The 19,801-nt window shown below is 45.3% G+C and overlaps 3 protein-coding genes across 5 annotated transcripts in view; 2 read left to right on the top strand and 1 right to left on the bottom strand.

Moving 5' to 3' along the window:
- Positions 1-112: 112 nt before the first annotated feature.
- Positions 113-3,934, bottom strand: NUDT1 (nudix hydrolase 1). The gene is made up of 3 exons (XM_085237775.1): positions 3,610-3,934; positions 663-808; positions 113-464 (listed from the first exon to the last, which is right to left on the bottom strand). The coding sequence occupies exons 1-3, from the start codon at positions 3,759-3,761 to the stop codon at positions 292-294; spliced, it is 471 nt and encodes a 156-aa protein (XP_085093901.1). The 5' UTR covers positions 3,762-3,934; the 3' UTR covers positions 113-291.
- A 104-nt stretch (positions 3,935-4,038) lies between these two features.
- Positions 4,039-7,183, top strand: MRM2 (mitochondrial rRNA methyltransferase 2). 2 transcript variants are annotated; one of them, XM_085237773.1, is made up of 3 exons: positions 4,039-4,061; positions 4,839-5,128; positions 6,399-7,183. In XM_085237773.1, exons 1-3 carry the CDS (start codon positions 4,054-4,056, stop codon positions 6,821-6,823), a joined length of 723 nt encoding a protein of 240 aa, XP_085093899.1. In that variant the 5' UTR covers positions 4,039-4,053; the 3' UTR covers positions 6,824-7,183. The 2 variants fall into 2 exon arrangements, with proteins under 2 accessions (XP_085093899.1, XP_085093900.1); XM_085237774.1 differs by lacking the exon at positions 4,039-4,061 and adding an exon at positions 4,123-4,222.
- An 806-nt stretch (positions 7,184-7,989) lies between these two features.
- Positions 7,990-19,801, top strand: part of MAD1L1 (mitotic arrest deficient 1 like 1) — a 321,728-nt gene continuing 309,916 nt past the window's right edge. The window contains exons 1-9 of one of the 2 annotated variants that reach the window (XM_085237768.1): positions 7,990-8,092; positions 9,551-9,704; positions 10,846-10,986; positions 12,669-12,848; positions 13,164-13,288; positions 13,940-14,021; positions 15,226-15,356; positions 16,290-16,404; positions 17,618-17,679. In XM_085237768.1, coding sequence (XP_085093894.1) covers positions 9,555-9,704; positions 10,846-10,986; positions 12,669-12,848; positions 13,164-13,288; positions 13,940-14,021; positions 15,226-15,356; positions 16,290-16,404; positions 17,618-17,679 — 986 coding nt within the window. In that variant the 5' untranslated portion in view covers positions 7,990-8,092; positions 9,551-9,554. Of the gene's footprint in view, positions 8,093-8,125; positions 8,341-9,550; positions 9,705-10,845; positions 10,987-12,668; positions 12,849-13,163; positions 13,289-13,939; positions 14,022-15,225; positions 15,357-16,289; positions 16,405-17,617; positions 17,680-19,801 lie in introns of those variants that run through there. The other variant, XM_085237767.1, reaches the window with a different exon arrangement.

Below are 19,801 nucleotides of genomic sequence, written 5' to 3'. Positions count from 1 at the left end.
GCGCTGTGTCCGGGAATCCCGCACCGCACTGCCCGCCGCAGCCCGCCTCCGCCGTTTGGCCTCGCCCATGGCTGAGTGGGTTGGGCGGGCAGGTCAGGGACTTCACAGCATGGAAATTCTTACTATGTTTATTGCTGCTCTAAGAAACCCCCTTATTTTCTTTGCTTCCCCATGACCTGGCAATCACCCTCTTCTTGCTGGGGAGCTGAGAAAGGAGCCCCCTGGAAGCACTCGTGGTGTCCCAGCCCAATGTGGGCACCAGCACGGGGAATGAACGCTTCTGTCTTCCTCTTAAACTTCCTCTACTTCTTTCAGGGTGTGCTCCACAATGGTGTCTTGTCCTTGGAACTTAAAGTAGCCACGAAACAACTTTCTTTGAAGCACCAATGGGAACCAAAAGACATCATCTGGCCACATTTGTTGGAATGGCACCTCATCCAGTTGAAACCACTGAGGCTGCATTTCTGTTGGGGGAAAAAACAATTTTGTATGAAATTTTCTCATGGTTTTTTGCTGCCTGGAGTTCCACTGTGTCAACAAACAGCTTTGGGTTACAGCCCAGCTGCCTCCCTCCTCTGGAATTTCTGCAGGAACAGTTCTGCATTTATGTATGAGCAGTGCATTTCAAAAGCAAACACACATCAGCTCCACGAGTTACCCACCATCGCTTTCCTTTGGCTCTCCATGAAACTGATCCGCTCGGAAAACGTGAACTTCCATCAGTTCAGAGTTGCCTATGAATTCAAAAGTGATCTGACCCATCTTCTGCAAGGTGTCCACAGTCAGCCCACTCTCTTCCAGGAGCTCCCTATACAAAAAACAGGTGTTTTTGTAGGAAAGCAAGCAGTGGGAGAACAAAAAGCAGCCATTAACTTTACACTACGTTCAGAACTCCTCCTGCGCCTGCAACAAAGCAGAGTTCTGGCTCACATCACACTGTAGCCCACTGGCACCAGATTGGAGCGATGTCAGACTGACCATGAGTTACCTTAGTGTGCTATAGAAGCCAGTGGGAAAGTATTGTGTTAGAGGGGGAGAATTCACCAACAAAGATGACCTGGTAGGGCTTACATTCCATGCAAGAGATGATATTTCCTGAGGCTACTTAGAAATGGGCTATCACAAATGTGTTAAGGCTGGAGCTGGATGTGGCTTAAGAACTCTGAGAAGAGCTTTGTTTAGGCAAGCAGAAGGCTTTGCCAACATCACGCTAAAGCTTTTAGAACTGTGGTGACATAGATAAGAAAGATGAGAACATCTCATCTATGCTGCTACAAAAATCAGCGACTTCTGAGGCAAAGTGAAGCTCATGTAAGTAATAGTATGCACTGTGTGACCTCCCAGTTAAAAGCCATATCAAAACCACAAAATAATCATATAAACCTTCAGTTTCTCCTCCTCATAAGTACATTCCGTGTAAGAGACAGCTGAGAGACAAGTCTTCTAAGAGCAGTTTGTGAGACTTGCCAAGCAGCTCTTTTCAAGGCCTTACCATGTGTGGCCACTTGAAGCACTTCAAATCACTTTTTCTTTCTGTCTATGCCACAAGCTCATGTTTTTTTTTTTTTAACCTGCTGCTAAGAGACCTTGAAACTTGTCCTGGTTAGTCTACTACCTACAAAGGTAAGGGATACTTTGAACTATCTTCAGATAAAGATAATAATTAATGTAGTTGTACATTTGGCAGAAACCCAACAATTTCAAAACAGAAATGATTTTTAAGGCTCCAGCTTTCTCTGGCATCAGTTTCATGGATCCCATCCTTCCAAACTGTACTGCAATCTGATGCCTTAGCTAATTCTGGTTGATATTCCTGGAAAATGATGCCAAAAACAGAGGCAGTTTTCAACCAAGAAAACTAAAAGCCTCGTTTCACAGGCTATGGTAAAGGTCCAATAAGCAAAACACTGCTGTGGTTTATTCAATAATTTATCTGTGAGCTGTTGGGCTCTGGATATAGTAAATAGAAACATTACAGTGGATAGAAAACTGGAGAAATTGCACTAGCTGAAAGCTTTCTTTATAGGATGTGCCACTGAATAGCTGTGAGCACCCAGGTGCCCGTGGGAACATGATGGAGTCAGTGGAGCACAGCGATCATTCAGGGAACTCTGTTCTCACTGCAGCTTAATACCTAGCAGTCCAGCCTATAAAGATTAACTTCAGGTTACACCACTGCAACGCCAGCTGAGGCAACCACAGCCTAACACCTCAAATCCTGCCACAGAGCAGAGCGCTGTGGTGAAGTTTTACTCGGGCTGCACGACACCTCCTGGAGGAGAGCTGAACCCACACTCGTCCCAGGGCCGGCAGCCCTGTGCTGGTGCAGCTCCCAGTCAGGAAGGAGGGCAGCATGCCCAGCTGGCCCTGCCTCTGGGGACTGCTTTCTCCTCAGCTGACCTGAGCAGGAGTCAGGGATATAATTCTGTACTCAATTCCAATGAGCTCTGAAGAAATGGCAGCAGAGCAGACTGTGTCACAGTCTGCAGCAGCAGGCGTTGTTTCTGCTGTGTCACATTGCACTGAGATTGCTGGGACGTCCACCACATAGCATCTCGTGGGAATTACAGCTCCAGTTTTTGACCCCAAGCTAGCACAGATAAATACATGCGTGGGAAATCAAATTCTAAATTAATCAAGTCATTTCAGTCCATACTCATTGATGACATGAGCAAACAAAGGCCTGATTTAAGTAGTGAGATAGATCTCCCACCCTCAACTCAAGAGACGATAAATTGTACGTAGAGACACGATGTAAGCACCAGCTGCATTAACCTGGTGCTCCGCTGCACACAGACAGAGGCCTCTTCTCCCCTGATGAGCTCACTCACCACACAGCCCCGGCGGTTGCACTGACACAGCTGAGGAAACAGCGCAAAAGCTGTTAGGAATCTGTTGAGCAGCACGAAACTTCCTGCAGGTGCAAAGGTAAAGTTGGGGATAGATCAAGGAGGTAGCAAAGCATGGCTTTGTATCTGCAAAGCTCGTGTAAACAAGGTAGAATCTTGCTGTTTCACTTCAGTGACTAAAATGAAGAAAGTCCTGCAGAGAATCATTGCTGTCCAAACCCTGGAGCGACAGAATTCTGTTCCTGAATTCAGTGCCCGCATGCAGTGAAACAGTCAGTTTCTACAGTGCCGTTCATAAGGCACTTCCAGGTGAAATTCCTAGTATTCTGTCACTAAGTTCTCCTTGCAGAGTACTAAAAATGTAAGTGGAATTTAGCATCTTTAAGGCAGCAGCAGCCCGCTGCCATAAGCTGCAACGCCGCTATACGGCCAAACGAGAATGGTGCATCTACAGGAATATCGCAAGAGCCTCTGCTCTCTGCTCGAGCAATTGGTGTCAGCGGGTCAGGAGGGCGGCAGATAGGATGCTCGCTAGCTGCAGTTACTCGTGGATTGGAAGACGCTCGGAGGTTTGCAGTAGCCAGGTGATGGGGAGCCGTGCTGCTCCTTCACACGTCCGTGCAGCGCTTCTTCCTGCACGCAGCCGGCTCAGCACCACCGTTACGGACCATCCCGGCAGGCGGCACGGCGCTTACGGAGCTGATACGGAACCGCAGGAGAGCCCAACTCCCTCCGCCCCTCTCCCAGGGACGGGCCTCACCTGCGCGCAGCATCTTCGATGCTCTCTCCCGGCTGCACTTTTCCTCCAAAGCCGTTCCAGAGCCCGGCTCCGAACCCGCGTTTCTTCATGCCCAAAAGGACGCGGGGCGGCTGCACCACCAGCACGAGGGTGAAGAGCCTGGAGGTGGACATGGCGCTGCGCCGTGCGGGGCGCCTGAGGGCAGCGCTCGGGCCGAGGAGGTGCGGAGCGCAGCGCAGCCCCTCCGCACAGCACGGAGCGCCTCACGCACCGCCGCTCCGTCACGGACCCTCCAGCTCGCCGCTCCCCCCGCTCTCCCTTCACCTTCCCGTATCCCCTTGTTCCCGGCCCTCCCCCAAACACCACGGTTTCCCCTTTCCCCTGCGCCCGGCTCTTCCCGCGCTTCATCCGCCACAGCTCCGCCCTCAGCTCCGCCCCAGAGCGGGGCGGGAGGCGGCGGCCGCCATGGCGTGGTGCGGGCCGCGGTGCGTGGCGGGAGCGGGGAGCAGGGCTCGGGGCTGCCGTCCCTCCACCCTGGGAGCTGCGGGGCCCGTCCCTCGATGAACGGCACCGTGGCCTGGGGGAATGGCGCGGAGCTGCCAGGGGAGGGGCGGCTGGAGGTCGGGGAAGGGCGGTGAGCACGGCCCGAACTGCCGGAGCTCAGGGAGCGCTGGGACACGACTGTCAGCCATAGGGGGTTGGGTGGCACAGCGTGGTTCCGTGATCTAACTGCCTGTATGAGGACTGCAGTTCCCCTTAAGATGATGGATTCTCGGCTTTAAAAGCCTTTCACAGGAAGGTGGCGTTCAGGCATGCTTACATCTCTGACACAGTGCTTGGGGTCAGTGAGGAGCGTGAGCTGGTTGTGAGGTCGTAGCCCAGCTCCGCTGCTGGCACACAGGCTGTGCAACCCCGTGGCACGGCTGGCGGACTCGTTATGGCTTGTTCACAGCACCAGGTGTCCATGTGAACAGAAAACACCTGAGGAGAGCTGCAGAGCTCCAGCAATTAGATCCTCCTTCTTCCCCCTTGTTTCAGCGAGTAACCAGTGTGGTGTTGATCCCCATTATGGTTCTGCTCGTTGTACACGGAGTGGGGAACTGAAGAGGCCAGGAATCTGAAGTTGTGAGGCTTTTGGTGAGCGCAGTGACAGATGGCAGGAGCCGTGTTCAGAGTAGAAATGAATCAGTGCTTCAGAAACCTCTGCTGTGGCCGTGCACGATCTGACTGTCACCTTTCTCCTTGGGCAGCTGTCAGTATTTGCTGAGCCTTCCTCTGCAGCGCAGCTGTCTGCACAGCGCAGTGAGGCTCCTGAAGAAGAAAACTGCCACAGAGAACTGGTGGCTGGAGCGGCAGTTGAGGGATCCCTTCGTCAAGGCAGCGAAACAGCAGCATTACCGTTGCCGGAGTGCCTTCAAGTTACTGGAGATAGATGACAGATTTCATATTCTCCGCCCGGGACTTTCAGTTCTTGACTGTGGAGCAGCACCTGGTGCTTGGAGTCAGGTTGCTGTAGAGAGGGTCAATGCCTTAGGTACTGGTGAGTGCACATTTTTGGTGTTCGGGATGGGGTGTGGTTTGTATATTTTGAGACACTCATATTTATAAGGAAAAGCATTATCACGTGTACTGTTGCTGGATTATACTGCCAGCTCTGCAAAAATAAAAAATAATAAAAAAAAAACACCCCAAAACTACAATAGGATTACTTCTTGCCTATCTGATGTAACTGGGTTTTAGCATTATAAATGCTTTGACTACTAGCAGACCATATTGCTGCATGCAGCAAACCATTTATGGAAAGGCAGGAAGATTGTGGCAGGTAAGGATAACTTTTTGTTTACTGAATATAACAGAATTCATGTGTACACAAGTTGTTTTCAACCACAAGAAGTCAATGTGGTGTTCAAGTTTGCTGATGATACGAAGTTGGGAGGATTGGCTGACACGCCTGAAGGCTGTGCTGCCATTCAGCGAGACCTGGACAGGCTGGAGAGCTGGGCAGTAAGAAACCGGATGAGGTTCAACAAAAGCAAGTGTAGGATCTTACACCTAGGGAGGAATAATTGCATGCACCAATACAGGCTGGGGGATGAGCTGCTGGAGAGGAGCTCTGCAGAGAGGGACCTGGGCGTCCTGGTGGATGACAGGTTGGCCATGAGCCAGCAGTGTGCCCTCGTGGCCAAAAAGGCCCATGGCATTCTGGGGTGCATTAAGAAGAGCGTGTCCAGCAGGTCGAGGGAGGTGATCCTCCCCCTCTACTCTGCCCTCGTAAGGCCTCATCTGGACTACTGTGTCCAGTTCTGGGCTCCCCAGTAGAAAAAAGACAGGGATCTCTTGGAAAGAGTCCAGCGGAGGGCCACAAAGATGGTGAAGGGCCTGGAGCATCTCCCCTATGAAGAAAGGCTAAGTGAACTGGGGTCTGTTTAGCCTTGAGAAAAGACGACTGAGAGGGGACCTGATCCAGGTTTATAAATATCTGAGGTGTGGCGGCCATAGCGGTGAGGCCAGTCTCTTTTCAGTGGTACGTGGAGACAGGACGAGGGGAAACGGACATAAGCTGCAGCATAGGAAGTTTCACACGAATGTGCGTAAGAGCTTCTTCACGGTGAGGGTGACGGAGCACTGGAACAGGCTGCCCAAGGAGGTTGTGGAGTCTCCTTCTCTGGAGATATTCAAGTCTCGCCTGGACGCCTACCTGTGCGACCTGGTGTAGGGAACCTGCTTTGGCAGGGGGGTTGGTCTCAATGATCTCTAGAGGTCCCTTCCAACCCCTACAATTCTGTGATTCTGTGATTCTTACAACCTAGATCCTGCTGCCCCCACTGGCTTCGTCATTGGAGTTGACCTCCTACGGATTTCCCCGCTGGAAGGCGCAGTCTTCTTGTCGCAGGTTGACATTACAGACCCAAGAACACAAAGGGCGATTCAGAATCTGCTTCCTGCGGAGAAGGTGGATGTTATCTTGAGCGACATGGCACCTAATGCAACAGGCATTAAAGAGCTGGATCATCAGAAGTTGATCGGTTTGTGTTTAGGCCTTGTGAATCTGTCAGAAAGTATTTTAAAGCCAAAAGGAACAATACTGTGTAAATTCTGGGATGGACATGAGTCCCGTGTTCTTCAAAACAAATTGAAGGAGCAGTTCCAAAACGTGAGAACTATAAAGCCTCAGGCTAGTCGGAAAGACTCATCTGAATCTTATTACTTGGCAAGATTGTACAAAGGGAAATGAAAGCTGGGAAATACAGATTATCAAACAGGTGATCAGAGACAGACTGGAATCTGAATGTGGCGTGTGTCTAAAGAAAACTCCCAGCATGAAGATCCCCAGCTTGAACTATTAGATTGTTGAGAACAACCTCGGGAAATCTGCTGCAGTTCTCACAAAGTACATCATGCTTTTCAAATATGAAAATAAAACCAGGGTGCTGCCCCACTGAGTTTATCCACTAATTGCACAAGCAGAGACATCCAATCTAGCTTCACACCTGTGGAGAAAACAGTTGGGAATGGAGAGGAATAATCTGAAAGGCAACCTCTGGGGCTGTTGTAATGGAAATGAAAATAAAGCAGTGATTATATAAGTTCTTAACGTGTGCTTGAAAATCATTGCATTTCTAATGCTGTCAAATTTGAGACTAACCATAAAGGCGCTTGTCAGAACGAGAGGGGCCGGTTGGGGGGGGGTTGAGCCAATTTATTTCCTCTTCATCTTTCCTAAAAGCTGATGTAACTTATTAGCACACATCAAAACAGCGTTTTTGTGCACGTCAGAATCTGCATTGCCACATGCAGTCTCCAGTACAGACATTTCAAATGTCTGGCTCTGGCTGGTGGAGTATTCAGCTGATGGCTTTGCTGCATTTCCTAAAGGTACAGCTCATATTTAGAAACTGCTGCTTCACTGTGCTCATAAACCCAGTGACAGCAGGGCAGCATCGCTGCAGCTGAGATAATTCCTGCCTATGTTGTCAGCAATGTTTTATGGCTGACCAGTAATGTTTATTAGGCAAAATGACAAGATTTTCCTAGAGCCCAGACAGATAGAACTACCGATAGAACCGTGATAGAGTTGCCAGAGTTCTGTTTGCAAAAATAGATTTGGCCACTGCCTTATCTGGAAGCGACAATTCCTCCATTAAACAGTGCTGTTATCAGGATGGCTGTGCCAGGAGTTGTAAAAGGGGATGACAGCACTATCTCTTTAGGCTTCCACATCTTCCTCGTCATAAATATACCATTTTGAATGGCTCACGGATTTATCAGATGGTAACTACTGTGAACTTTCGTTTTTCATTTCCACGCGATTGCCAGCGGGCCCGGCACAGCCCGGCCTGCCGCCACACAGCCGCGCCGCGGAGCATTACGGTAGGAACGAGAGCTGCGCGCCTCGTGCCGTCATTACGGCGTGGCGGGCCGCTCTTCTCGCGAGAGGCGGGCGCGAGTTCGCGCGAGATCTCGGCGGCGGGGCGAGGAGGGAGATCCAAGCGGGGCAGCGGCGGTGAGTGCGGGCTGGAGGGGGAGCGGCGGGGAGGCGGCGTGCAGCGCTGTGCCCGGGGAATCCCGCACCGCACTGCCCGCCGCAGCCCGCCTCCGCCGTTTGGCCTCGCCCGTTGCTGAACGCGGCGCTATGGGAGCGAGCGGGGCGGGCAGTGCCGCGTCCCCGTGCTCCGCTCTGCCCCGCTCTGCCGTCTCGCGGACGGAGCCCCTGGCCCCGTTGCTGCCCGTCCTTCGGCTGCCCGCCCCGAGGTAGGGTCCGGGGTTGCTGCGGGGCGCTGAACGGAGCAAAAATAAAACAAACGGTGGTGTTTTGCAGCAGGGAAACAGGGCGTGCCTGATTTGTTTGTTGGTGCTGTCCCTGTTCTCCCTGCGCCCGGTTTGAGATCGGTTTGCTGGAAGCCGCTCGCCTGTTGGCAGTGTTGTATTACCGTGGTGGTAATGCGGTGCTTGTTTCTAATAAACGTTTTCGTTTGGGGTTTGATTGACCTCTTCCCGGCGTGCTTCTGTTGTATTGGCTCCTTGTGATGATGTGAGTCCAAAGAGTGTTATTGCTCTGAGCTCGTGGGCCTGAGGGTCAGCCCTGAGCCTGGGCTGCTGCTGTAAGTCTGTGTGTGCCGGTGCCTTTCCTGGCCCTGAGCCTCCTTTGGTGCTTGTGGGACTTGCAGGGCTCACAGCCTCAGAGGAATTCACTTAAAGTTCCCCAACTGTTCTGGAAGCGCCTTGCCAGCCTTTCCGACCTCCAGCTTTGATGCATTTTTGGCCATTTAGTATTATTGCAAATCTGAAGAAAGACTTTGCCAAAATTTCTACGTGAACAAGGAGCTACGTCTTGCTGATGGAAGTGGTCTGTCAGTTGGGTGAGACATGTTGAAAGTTAAATACCAACGTGCTGTTTGGAAACCAGAATCAGGCTGCATACAAGGTAGAGCTTGCTACCCGTGTGGGATTAATTCTCTTCCTGCCTCAGCCCTTTTTTTGTTTGGGGGCAGAGTAAGAAGTTCTCTTTGTGTGATGTGCTGCAGAGCTTCCTGTCTGATGGTATTAACTTGTATCCCTGAATCTGTCCCGATTACAGAGGAAGGGAGAACTTAAGGCAACTTCTGTTTGTATATTAACTTGCAGAGATTCGGGGGAATGTATCTAAATAAAAGCAAACCATTTTGGTTAAAACACTAAGAAGAGAACAGGTTTTTTTTGCCTCAATTCTTCATTCTAGAGATCTACAACTTCTGCCTCAGTTGTGTGGTGTTTTCTGGTTGAGGTGACCCCAGCAGTGGCAGGCAGGTTAGATTCTGTGCCGTGTAAAGTGGAAGATGTTGCATTTTGTGTTATCTTAGGGCAGCAATGTGTCCTTTTTTTTTTTTTTTTTTTTTTTTTTTTTTTTTTTTTTTTAAGTGGAGCATCAGTATACTCCACATTGCTCTGGATGCTTCACTGATAACTTTTTATGTATTTCCAGAGCTATGGAGGATTTGGAAGATAATACCACTGTGTTCTCCACCTTGAGATCCTTCAACAACTTCATTTCACAGCGTATGGAGGGGGTGTCCGGGCAGGCTGTGCCAGCATCATCTCAGAGCTCCTTGCAGATTCAGTACCAGCAGAGGGTGCAGGTGAGGTGTCCTCAGCATGCTGGTGCCTGCAGCATCTCTTGTGTATGGCTGTGGCTTCCTTTGCGTTCTAAGCATCAGGGTTATTTCATCAAGATATGAGCATTCTTTATAAAATTGCTACTCATGCATGCTCAGTAAGAGAGACTTGTTTTCTGAGAATGTTCTAGGATCTTTATACTTGTTAATGTGTTTCCAGTAAGTCACTTATTTACCTTAAATTTTCCTTGTGTGGACACATGGAAGAGACTTGCTGTGGCTTCAGTGTGCCAGTCAGCTGGGATTTCTTGTCTGCCTCTCTCTGTATCCCCAAGTCATCTTGACTTTTCCTGCAAGCTGCATTTTGCTCTTACAGCATGTAATAAGTTGATATCTTGCATTATAAGCTCTATTATGCTGCAATAAAGTTTCCGTATGTTGATATGATTTCTAAGTAGGGCTCTAAATATAGTATGATCTCACTGTCTTTTTAATATAAAACTGCTTTACATTTGAAATACTAAAAGTACTGAAAAAATGTGTGGATTTTTTTGTCAGCAGTGCATCTCTGGTTGTACCACCTCCACCAGTGATGTGTCAAATGTACATTGCTTAGAAGAGAGGTGTTCTTGTAATATTGGGTGTGTTGTAAAGTAATTTAATCTGAAGTGTCATATTGTAGCAGGTCATAGAAAAATAAAACACATTATTTTGCTCCACGCTTACACTTAATTGGGTGCCTGATCTCTGCTTATTGGTAGCTACTGTTAATTTTGCAATGCTTGGGGAGTTTTTTGTAATTTGTAATTTTGTAATTAACTTTTTTTTAGATAGAGAAGTACATCTTGTCAGATAAAGTACCTCTAGAGATAGAATGAGAAATTCTGCATGAAACTCTGAATTGAAATTCAGAATTTAAATTCACATCCTTCCAGCTAATTCTGCTTTGATTCAGGTTCCTGGCCATGTAGTTGAGCTCTTGGCCTTGGCTTCCTGATCTACAACTGGTGTGAGAGGACAAGCACCACAAATGTGGTGACAGTTGCCTTTTAGTTTGTGAAGTGCTATGCAACTATCAGCTGGATAGTACAGAGTAGAAGGTGACAGTATTATTGCAGCACTGTTAATGATGTGTACTGTCTCTTTTCATGTATAAACTGGCCAGTTGGAAGAACAAGCTGGGCAGATCCATTCCAAATCGCAGCTCCTGCAGGTGGAACGGGAGAAGATGCAGATGGAGCTTAGCCACAAACGAGCTCGCATTGAGCTGGAGAAGGCAGCTAACACTAATGCCAGAAACTATGAGGTAAGTAGAACAACTGTAGATGGTCTGTTATTAGAGTTAGAGTTAGAACATGTGAGGTGTATCCATGTTGGTGTTCTAGCTTGGATCAGGGAAATGCTTCTGGCTGTTCTCACGTGCTGTGCTTTGGTCTGCAGTGCTGTGTCTCAGGATGTGTATACCAGACTCCTTTTGAATGAAACTAAAAGATGCAGTCCAGGAGCAAGTGCTCTCCAGCTGCTAATGAGCACTCAGTCTTCAGAGCAAGACTTGAGCTCATCTGTAGTAAAGACTTCTGAAGAGCATATGGTGTGCATGCGTTGTGCTACTTGTTAATGTGCACCAATCCTGTGTGAATGTCAGAACGTTGTTTGCTCAGTGAGCAGTCTGATCTGATCACTAGATTTTGTTACGTAGCGTTGGAATTGTCATGGGTAGCAATAACAAAAAGGGATTTGTTCTTTGTTTCTCCTGGAAATATTTAAGTGCTTTTTTCTCCCAAATGTATTTAAACTTTTGCTGGCACAATTGCAAGTATTTAGTTTCTGTGACTGTAATTTAATTGGAATGGCAGCAGTGCCAACCGTGCACTGTCACACAAGAGAGCTTTCATTGATAAGACTGTGAGCCTCACTCGGGGACTAATAGCTTTTCTTGCTTTCTGATTTTATGCCCATATATGTTTGCTTAGCTTTGTCACTGAAAGTGGCAGTAGAGCTCTGGCTTCTCTATGATAATAAAGGTCTTATGTGCAGCTGATTATTTAAAAATGACTTCTTTTGAGTGTTTTGTTGTGTTTTAAGAGTGTTGGGTGATGGATTTAGCGTGTGGTTGTGAAATAGTGGGTCAGTGACTCAAGTCTTCATTCCTGTTGAAGTCAGGTGATGTAGGATTAAGCCATGAAGAGTTCAAACTGGAATCCAGCTGAGTCAGTCACAGAAACCCTTGAAATACTAGTGCAGAAAAGGGAGCAGCACTAATCCAGCACTGTGGTAATCACCCTGCTCAGATTCTGTGCTTTTTTTGAGTCATGTGAATGAAGGTTTTAGGAAGCTCATGCTGCTTTGCATAATCCTTACTTACTATGTAAATCCATGTCTCGATTTGCTTTGATTAGCAAAGCAATTTACTACAGATTTTTCAAATAAGCATTAATCAATTTGTGGTAGGAAAAAATTGAGAAGGTGTGTGAAAGATTGTCAGAGTGCAAAAAGGTTTATTGTGTTCATTGATAGTACTGTGCATTTAAGCCTGCTTGCTTTTCCATTAAATAGCCTCATACAGCTGCCAGAAGTTGCAGAGGAAAGTTTGCCTTACTGACCCAACTGCTGAGCTCTGAGGTTCTGAAAGTACACTTGCTACGTGTGGCTGAATTTTAAATCAGAGCATCAAATGTTTTCATCTTTGATCTGCTGTGGAGTGTGCAGTGGTGTCTGTGAGGCCGTGTCTCCATTCCAAGATTCAATGCCTCTAACAGAGGGAGCAATAGTTGGATTCCTAGCTTTGTTACTGCCAATAGTTCCTTGGCATTGAGCTGCTGGTCCTGTCCTTGCCAGTGGAAGGGTTAAAGGCTATAGGTGTTGGTAACATGGCTTTGTGGCGATGCTGTGGTGACCACGAGGAGCAGAGGTGAGGGAGGCAAAAAGAGCTTCACCTTTGTGCTGGTTTTCTGTGTCTTTTCATGTTATTTTTTTCTTCTTTGCAAGCGAGAGGCTGACCGTAACCAGGAGCTGCTCACACGCATAAAGCAGTACCAGGAAAGGGAAACAGAAGCTGAAAATAAACTGAAGGAACAAGTGGAGATGAACAAATCCTATAAGAAAAGTATGGAGACAATGAGTAAGAAACTGCAAGAGAAGGAGAGCAAATTAGCTGAAGCTAATGAAGTAAGAACAGAATAACTTTCTTATCCATTTAGAGATTCAGGTGACTTTGCAGTTCTTGTGAATGGAAAATGGCCTTTTTGATTTACAAACAAAGAAATGTGTTGCTAGATGTCAGATGGCATAACTTTGGATAAAGAATGCAGGAAGTGAGGGAGGAGATATTAAGATGAAAATTGTTCAGGGGCACTGGGGGAGTTGTAGTGTGGATGGGACTGAAGTTATGTACAGTTCATTCTTTGGAATCATTAGTTGGATGTGACTTCTGTGTATTACAATCCATAATCTCCAGTTTATTCTTTATTCCCACTAATGCAGACAATCACTATATTAAAAGGGAAAATATCTGAGCTACAATGGAATATAATGAATCAAGAGATGCAGATGACAAGCCAAGACTCACAGAAGCAAGAGCTGATGGAACAGCTGGATGTTCAACATAAGTAAGCAGAAGATGAATAACTATGAGGAGAAAAAAGCAAACAAAACTTCAGTCTTATGCAGCTGTTGTCACTCAAAAACCTTTCAACGCTGTTTGATTTCCACTCTTCAAAGAGATTCTTTGAACTGGATGTGCAGGTTATAAGTGCTGTTTGAAAGTAGCTCTTAGGAGAATTTTATTTGTACCTTGAGGAAAAAAATACTCAAGTTTAAAATCTCTCTCAGTGATGTCTCGTGTTCATATGGAGAGTTAACAGAAGGCAGGTGGGTGGGAAGGCTGATCTGAATTTTATAGACTGAACAGAAGAAAAATATCAAGCCGTAAATCATAGGTGAGGGGTACTTGACAGATGAGTGTGTTTTTCTTTGCTTTCCTTGGTTTTCCTTATTTACTGTGTGTAAATATTTATTGACTTCAGAATAAAAGAGGCTTGACTTCTTTGAATATTTCTCAAGGCGCATCTTTTTAGTGAAGAAATTGGTATTTTTTGTCTCTCAATTACAGGAAGATTGAGTGTGAGGTGATCTTATATAACAGTACCATGTACTTTGTTAGTGATATTTGGAAATGTTTGTGTCACTGATACAGTGCACGTGTCTTTTTCTGGTACATGTTTCCTGGGTGCTGAATCTCTCGTGTCTGTGTCTAATAGGAAATGGCAAGAGGCTACTCAGCAAATCCAGACATTGCAAGCAAGCCAGTCCCTACTGGCAGAATATGAACAGAAGATTAAGGTAAGACACTGGGGTCTGTATAAACCTTGTTTTGATTTTCTTTAAAAATTTCTTCAATGTCAGAACAGAAGTATTCTGGATGAATGCTCTTCTTGATATTAATATTCTAGAGCAACCTGGGTGTTTTTTTTTTTTTTTCTTTTCCCTGCTCAAATGCTGGAGAATGAACCTAGCAGCTATAGTTTCTGCTTCCCAGAAAATCCTTTCTCTGGAGTTGGGGTTAGCTCTTTTTATAAACTGAAAACTTTGCAAGTAGTTCCAAAATCACAATATAATGTAAGTGTAGATATTTTATGTCCTTTCAAATTACCTTGTATGTTGGTGTGTCTTTTCCACTTGCTTTTGATCTTCCTGGAAGAGGTAGGGTTGCTTTGCTCTGAGCAGATGCCAATTATGACTTTGTAGCATCATAGAATGGCCTGGGTTGAAAAGGACCACAATCCAGTGGATCCAGATCATCCAGTTCCAACCCCCTGCTGTGTGCAGGTCGCCAACCAGCAGCCCAGGCTGCCCAGAGCCACATCCAGTCTGGCCTTGAATACCTGCAGGGATGGGGCATCCACAGCCTCCTTGGGCAACCTGTTCCACTGCCTCACCACCCTCTGTGTGGAAAAGCTTCCTTCTAAGGACTTACTTTGCTTGTAGTTGTTGTAAAGTTGTGCTGAAAGATAGTCTCATTGCTCATTCTGTGATTGCAAGGAGAGACTTCCATCTGTAGGCAAATCTGTTAAAAAGAAAGGTGGGAAAACAAGGTATCAAACCACATTACAGCTCTAAATAAGTGTCCCCTACCTCCATGTAAATGTTTGTCATAATGCTGAAATGGACACTTGTATTTCTTTTGATTCCTAATTCCTCGGGACTGTCCAAATGTCCATCTTTACAGTTAGTTAATGGAGGGCTAGAGGACAAGAAAATCTGGATTTTGACTTAGTATGAAGTTGTTTTATTGATCGAGATTACTTTTTTCTTGGGAACTGAGGTAAACAGAAGGGTGTAGAGAAGAAGCTAGTTCATGTGTTAGAAATGTAACAAATGTCCTTGTTTTGAGCAGTGGATTTGACCATGTGATCTACTGAGGCATGTTCCGAGTTCGTTCATTCAAGTCATTCATTGATTCAAGTTTTAGAAGTACAGAGGAAATGCAGCTTTTAAAAGTTCCAAGTAAATCATTGCTGTCCTTTTGTCATCTCTTGTCTTCCAGGACCTGGAGCAGAAGTTCTCCCAGCAGGAACATGATGCTGTTATCGTCAAGAACATGAAGACAGAACTGGCCCGTTTCCCAAAAATGGAGCGGGAGCTGCGACAGCTTAGGGAGGAAAATGCATACTTCAGGTGAAAGAAGGGTTCAGTTGCTGAGAGGGTTACCTTCTGTTCTTCTGCAGCTCTTACAATTGTACTACATCCACTTTCAAATCCTTCTGTCAGAATTACCAGGTTTACAGTGTGGCATGTGATACTGTACTTTCATATGGAAAACTTCAGAAGAAAGTTGAAATATTTTGTATAAATCCTGCACGTGAGTTGATGGTTACTGTAGGCAGGGTTTGACAAGACCTGGTAATCTTCCCTGACACTCTGAAAGCCTCACACAGTAAGTAGTGATAATTTTGAATAGCAGTATCTATTTATTAAAACCATGTTCAGTGCTTAAAGATGGCAGTGAACTCTGTACAGGTTTGGGAAAGAAAGAACTGTAAAGAAAGCTGTAATTAAATAACTGTTACTACATAGTTATTGTTACTCCTAGTCTGTTTGATTATCATTTTAAATTGTTTATCTTGGAATGTTTTCTCACTCTTCTTTTGTGCACATAACGAACCATACTATCAACAGAAGTGGTTTTTTCTTTTTTGAAAGAGTTTATCTCATCCTTGCACAGCTCTGTTAAAGCAAGCAGTCTCAATACTGGCTCAGTCATCACAGACTACAAAAAAACTGCACTGTCTACCACTTGCTGTGTTCCAATCCTGCATTCAGCCAGACTGAAGACCAGAGTTGGGAGTCTTGCAAGCCTTCATGCTGTTTTGCCAATCAGCAAAGCTGATACAAAACATAATTAGGATGGTGCTTGTAGTGGGAAAACTTCAATTTTTTTTTTTTGGTAGCAGCAGCTTTGCAGTGAAGATGATAGAAGTGAGTCAGTTGAATGTCATAATGTCTATACATTGTCATATTACTCCCTTGTAATTCCATGTATATGTGGAGGTTTGTGAGAACATACTGAGTTGTGTGACTTTTCATTTGCTGCCTGTCTTCTCACCACAGGGAAATGAAAGAAAACAATGGTTTGCTTAAAGAAGAAGTAGAAAGTCTCCAAAGAAAATTGGAACGCTATGAGAAAGTCCAAGCACAGTTAGTGACTGCTGAATTGGAAAATGAGGTGAGGAGCTAAGAATAAATATTTGGATGGGGTTTTCTTTGTTGCCCAGCCTGTGTTCTAGGCTCTTCCTGCATTGCTTTACTTGAGACACTTGTTCAAAATGGTGAATATAAACATGGCTTTCACCAACTTAAATGTCAACACGTGAGAGTGAAGAATAAAAAAGCAGCTGAATCTGTTACAATTTTAGTGTTCTTTTTGGCTTTGCTATTGTATCTTTTTTTTTTGGGGGGGGGGAGGATGGGGGAGCATTAAGCTTGTGGTGTTACTGGACATGTGTATTGTAAGAACCTCAATACACCCTTGGATTGCTTCCCATGCACTAACAAGGCCAGAATGTGGTTTCAGATGAGTAAAGCTGTCTCGTTTTCATCCCACCCTGTGTCAAGCCAAGAGATCAAACTAAATGTATACACTTAGTAATTTGCAGAACTATGCTGGTGGCTGGTCAAATCTGGTTCATATGATCTGGTACTGATTAAAAATACAGAAACTGTAGGAGAAACTGGTAGAGAATTGGGTGCTTCAGCTACTGCAGTGTGAGTGTTGGGAATATAGCTTGTTTTCTTCCTCTACAAAGAGTCTTATCTACTGAGGTCTTGTAGTTGCTCACGGGGCTGGTGTAGCAGAAATGCTGAGTCAGGGCTTGAAGCAGTGATTGAGCACCTGGTGGGAAGGCAGGGCCAAACCAGCAGAGCTCAGGTGTATGCAATGCAGCTGAGTGATCAGAAGGTGTGGAGCCAGGATCCACCTCTTCCCAGTCCTCATTTAAGGGTTGGCAGTGGAGGCAAGAGGATCTCTCTGGAGATCCATGCCTACCTGAGGCCTTTGAAGGTAAGAAGCTTTTTTTCTGTTCTTTCTGTGCCCCCTTTGCTGTTATGGTTGTGTGAATCCTTGCTTGCTGCAGCCTAGGACTCTGCCATTCTGTTATCTTTTCTATGCTTTCCATCACATTACAGCATTACAGCTGGAAAATAAAAAGTGCTAAGTAAGATATGGGTTCCATCCAGTATAACAGAGCTGTGGTGTCTGGGGAAATGGTTGTAGGATCTGCAGTATGACAGCCCAGGTGTGCTAAATAAGATACTGAAATGCATAGACAAAAAAGAGAATACACTAAGTTTGTCTGGAGAATTATCAGAAAACTGTGTGGGGAAACAAGCTGTTGAAATGTTCTTCTGTGTCTCTAACGTTTCTATGCTTTATGCTTTAGAAACTTCTGGGAAAACTAAAAAACTGGGAGAAACTGGACCAGAGCACTGGCTTGAATATCAGGTATGTGCTCAATGTACTGGAGGTAAAACTTTTCAAACACTTTCCTTCCTTAGTTATTTGGGTTCCTCAAGTGTGGTGTTATGCTTTCTTACTATCTCTCTAGGTAGAAGCTGTTCTAATATTTATTATTATGTGTCAAAAGAGACATAAGATAGATCCTGCTATAAAGTATCTTTGAGGACAGACTTGTTTTTCACTGTCAACTTGACCAGCCTGGGTTTAATTGAGGTCTTTGAACTTGTTGCATACAGTTTCATTGGTGTTTAGTGGAGGTTCTCCTAACTTAGTAGGAAAAATGGAATAAACTCAGGGTTGTTTTTTTTTTTTTTTTAATTAAAAACAAACAACTGTCAACTGGTGTTTTGTAAGACAACTAATCTCTTTGTGTACTCCTATCTTTCTGATGTTCTGGAGCCTTGAACCTGTTTTTTTAAGGTCTTTATGTATGTATGGGAACTGCTGAATCATGGCCTGAACCTCTGAGCACCTGGAGAAAAGACCTGGTCAGCCATGGGAGCACAGGTGAAAGCAATTCAGCTGTGTGACTGGAAGGGGTGGAGCCTGGCTGCACCTCTCTTGGACCTCATTTGAGGGCTCAGTGCCACTGGGGAAGGATCTCTGGTTGGAGATCCCTCCTCTGTGGAGTCTTTTCTCTGAGGCCAGGTCTTTGGAGACAGGTGAGCGTTCTTCTCTTTCTAACATCCTTTCAGTCTTCTGCCAGTACAACACAGTAACAACATAGTATAATGAGAGACTAGAAGTGGTGAATCTTAAGATCTTCCACTGTAGAAGCTTCTCTGAATAGGTATGATGTATCTGTGTGAATTATGGCTCAGCACTGCTTTATCTTCCCTGAATATTTGCATTATTATGCTAGAAGTACTGATGCTTCTTGCTTAAGAGTTTTGGTATAATTATTGCACAGATCACATTTAATATTGGTTGAAGCTTTGAGCTGCAACATGAACTGCAAAACTTAATTATACCAATTGTTTCTTTATTGCATTCATTACACGTGTCTGAGTTATGCCTGCAGCCTAATAGGGATTATTTGCAAGTAGGAATGTTTGGATGTGCATGTGTGATTTGGGCACGTTACTGCTTGGTGTGAAGGACACTTGTGTTCAACTGAGGAAAGCCCTTTTAGTTTTTGCAGTGTTTCCTGTTTAATGATGATAACGAACCCTTTTCTGGATGTATGAAAGTAGGTAATGTGTTTAAGATTCTCCTCTGCTTCTGCTGAAGATGTGTGCATTTAGATGAAATTAGAATTGGGTTAAATCTCCAATGGCAGAGAATGGACAGAATAAGTATGGATCCTTTTCAAAGAACTTGTTCCACCAGACAGTAGAGTAAAAGCTTCTTACTTAACTCAAGCTGTTAAAGGTTTAATGAGGTAATTTCACAGTGGGAAAGAAATTGAACCAAGTGATTCTGCCTGTTGAAGTCTAGTAACTCCTTCATTTAAAATCAGAATATTCGCTGTTAAGCGTTGGGTTTTTGATTGGGTCATGTTGTTTAGCACTAATAGTGGTATCTTCTCATACAGAAAAGGGAATTGCTCTTGAGAAGAATCATCTTTTGCATACAATCGTAGCGAGTAGAACTGGGTGATTATCTCCTCCCACCACTGTTTTTTCTTTCCTTCCTGTTGCTCAGATGTGTTTCAGCATGAATTCTGTTCATTTTCAGTCAGCGTGATGATGATGAGAGATCACTGTCCTAGTCAGGTTCCTCCATTAAGCTGTTGGGAAAAGCTTGAGGAGAAGTTAATTGGCCATCTCATGGAAGAAGAAAACAGGAGCGAGTTGGATGGTGGTCTGAAATAGCCAGTGTGATGTGTTTGCTAGTAACTAGATAGTCAAAGGGAAGGAGTGCATTAGGATTTTTCATGTTTTCTTAACTCTTTCTTTAGTACGGAAAATGTAATGGAGTTGCATAAAGCTTGTGGCATTTTAGGAGAAGATGGCTTTCTTGTTTCCTGCAGTACTTCCACAGGGCTTATTCTCTGTCTGCTCCCAATGGTTCTGTTCACTGATTGCTGAGTCCCAGCAGGCCTTCTGTCAGATTGGCTTGTGATCAGATCTGTGAGTCTAATTTTATGGAAAAGCACTTGAAAGAA

The sequence above is a fragment of the Meleagris gallopavo genome, chromosome 16, assembly GCF_905368555.1.
Source record: "Meleagris gallopavo chromosome 16, MGAL_WU_HG_1.1, whole genome shotgun sequence".
Classification (NCBI taxonomy): domain Eukaryota; kingdom Metazoa; phylum Chordata; class Aves; order Galliformes; family Phasianidae; genus Meleagris; species Meleagris gallopavo.
This window is presented reverse-complemented; position numbering and strand designations above follow the sequence as displayed.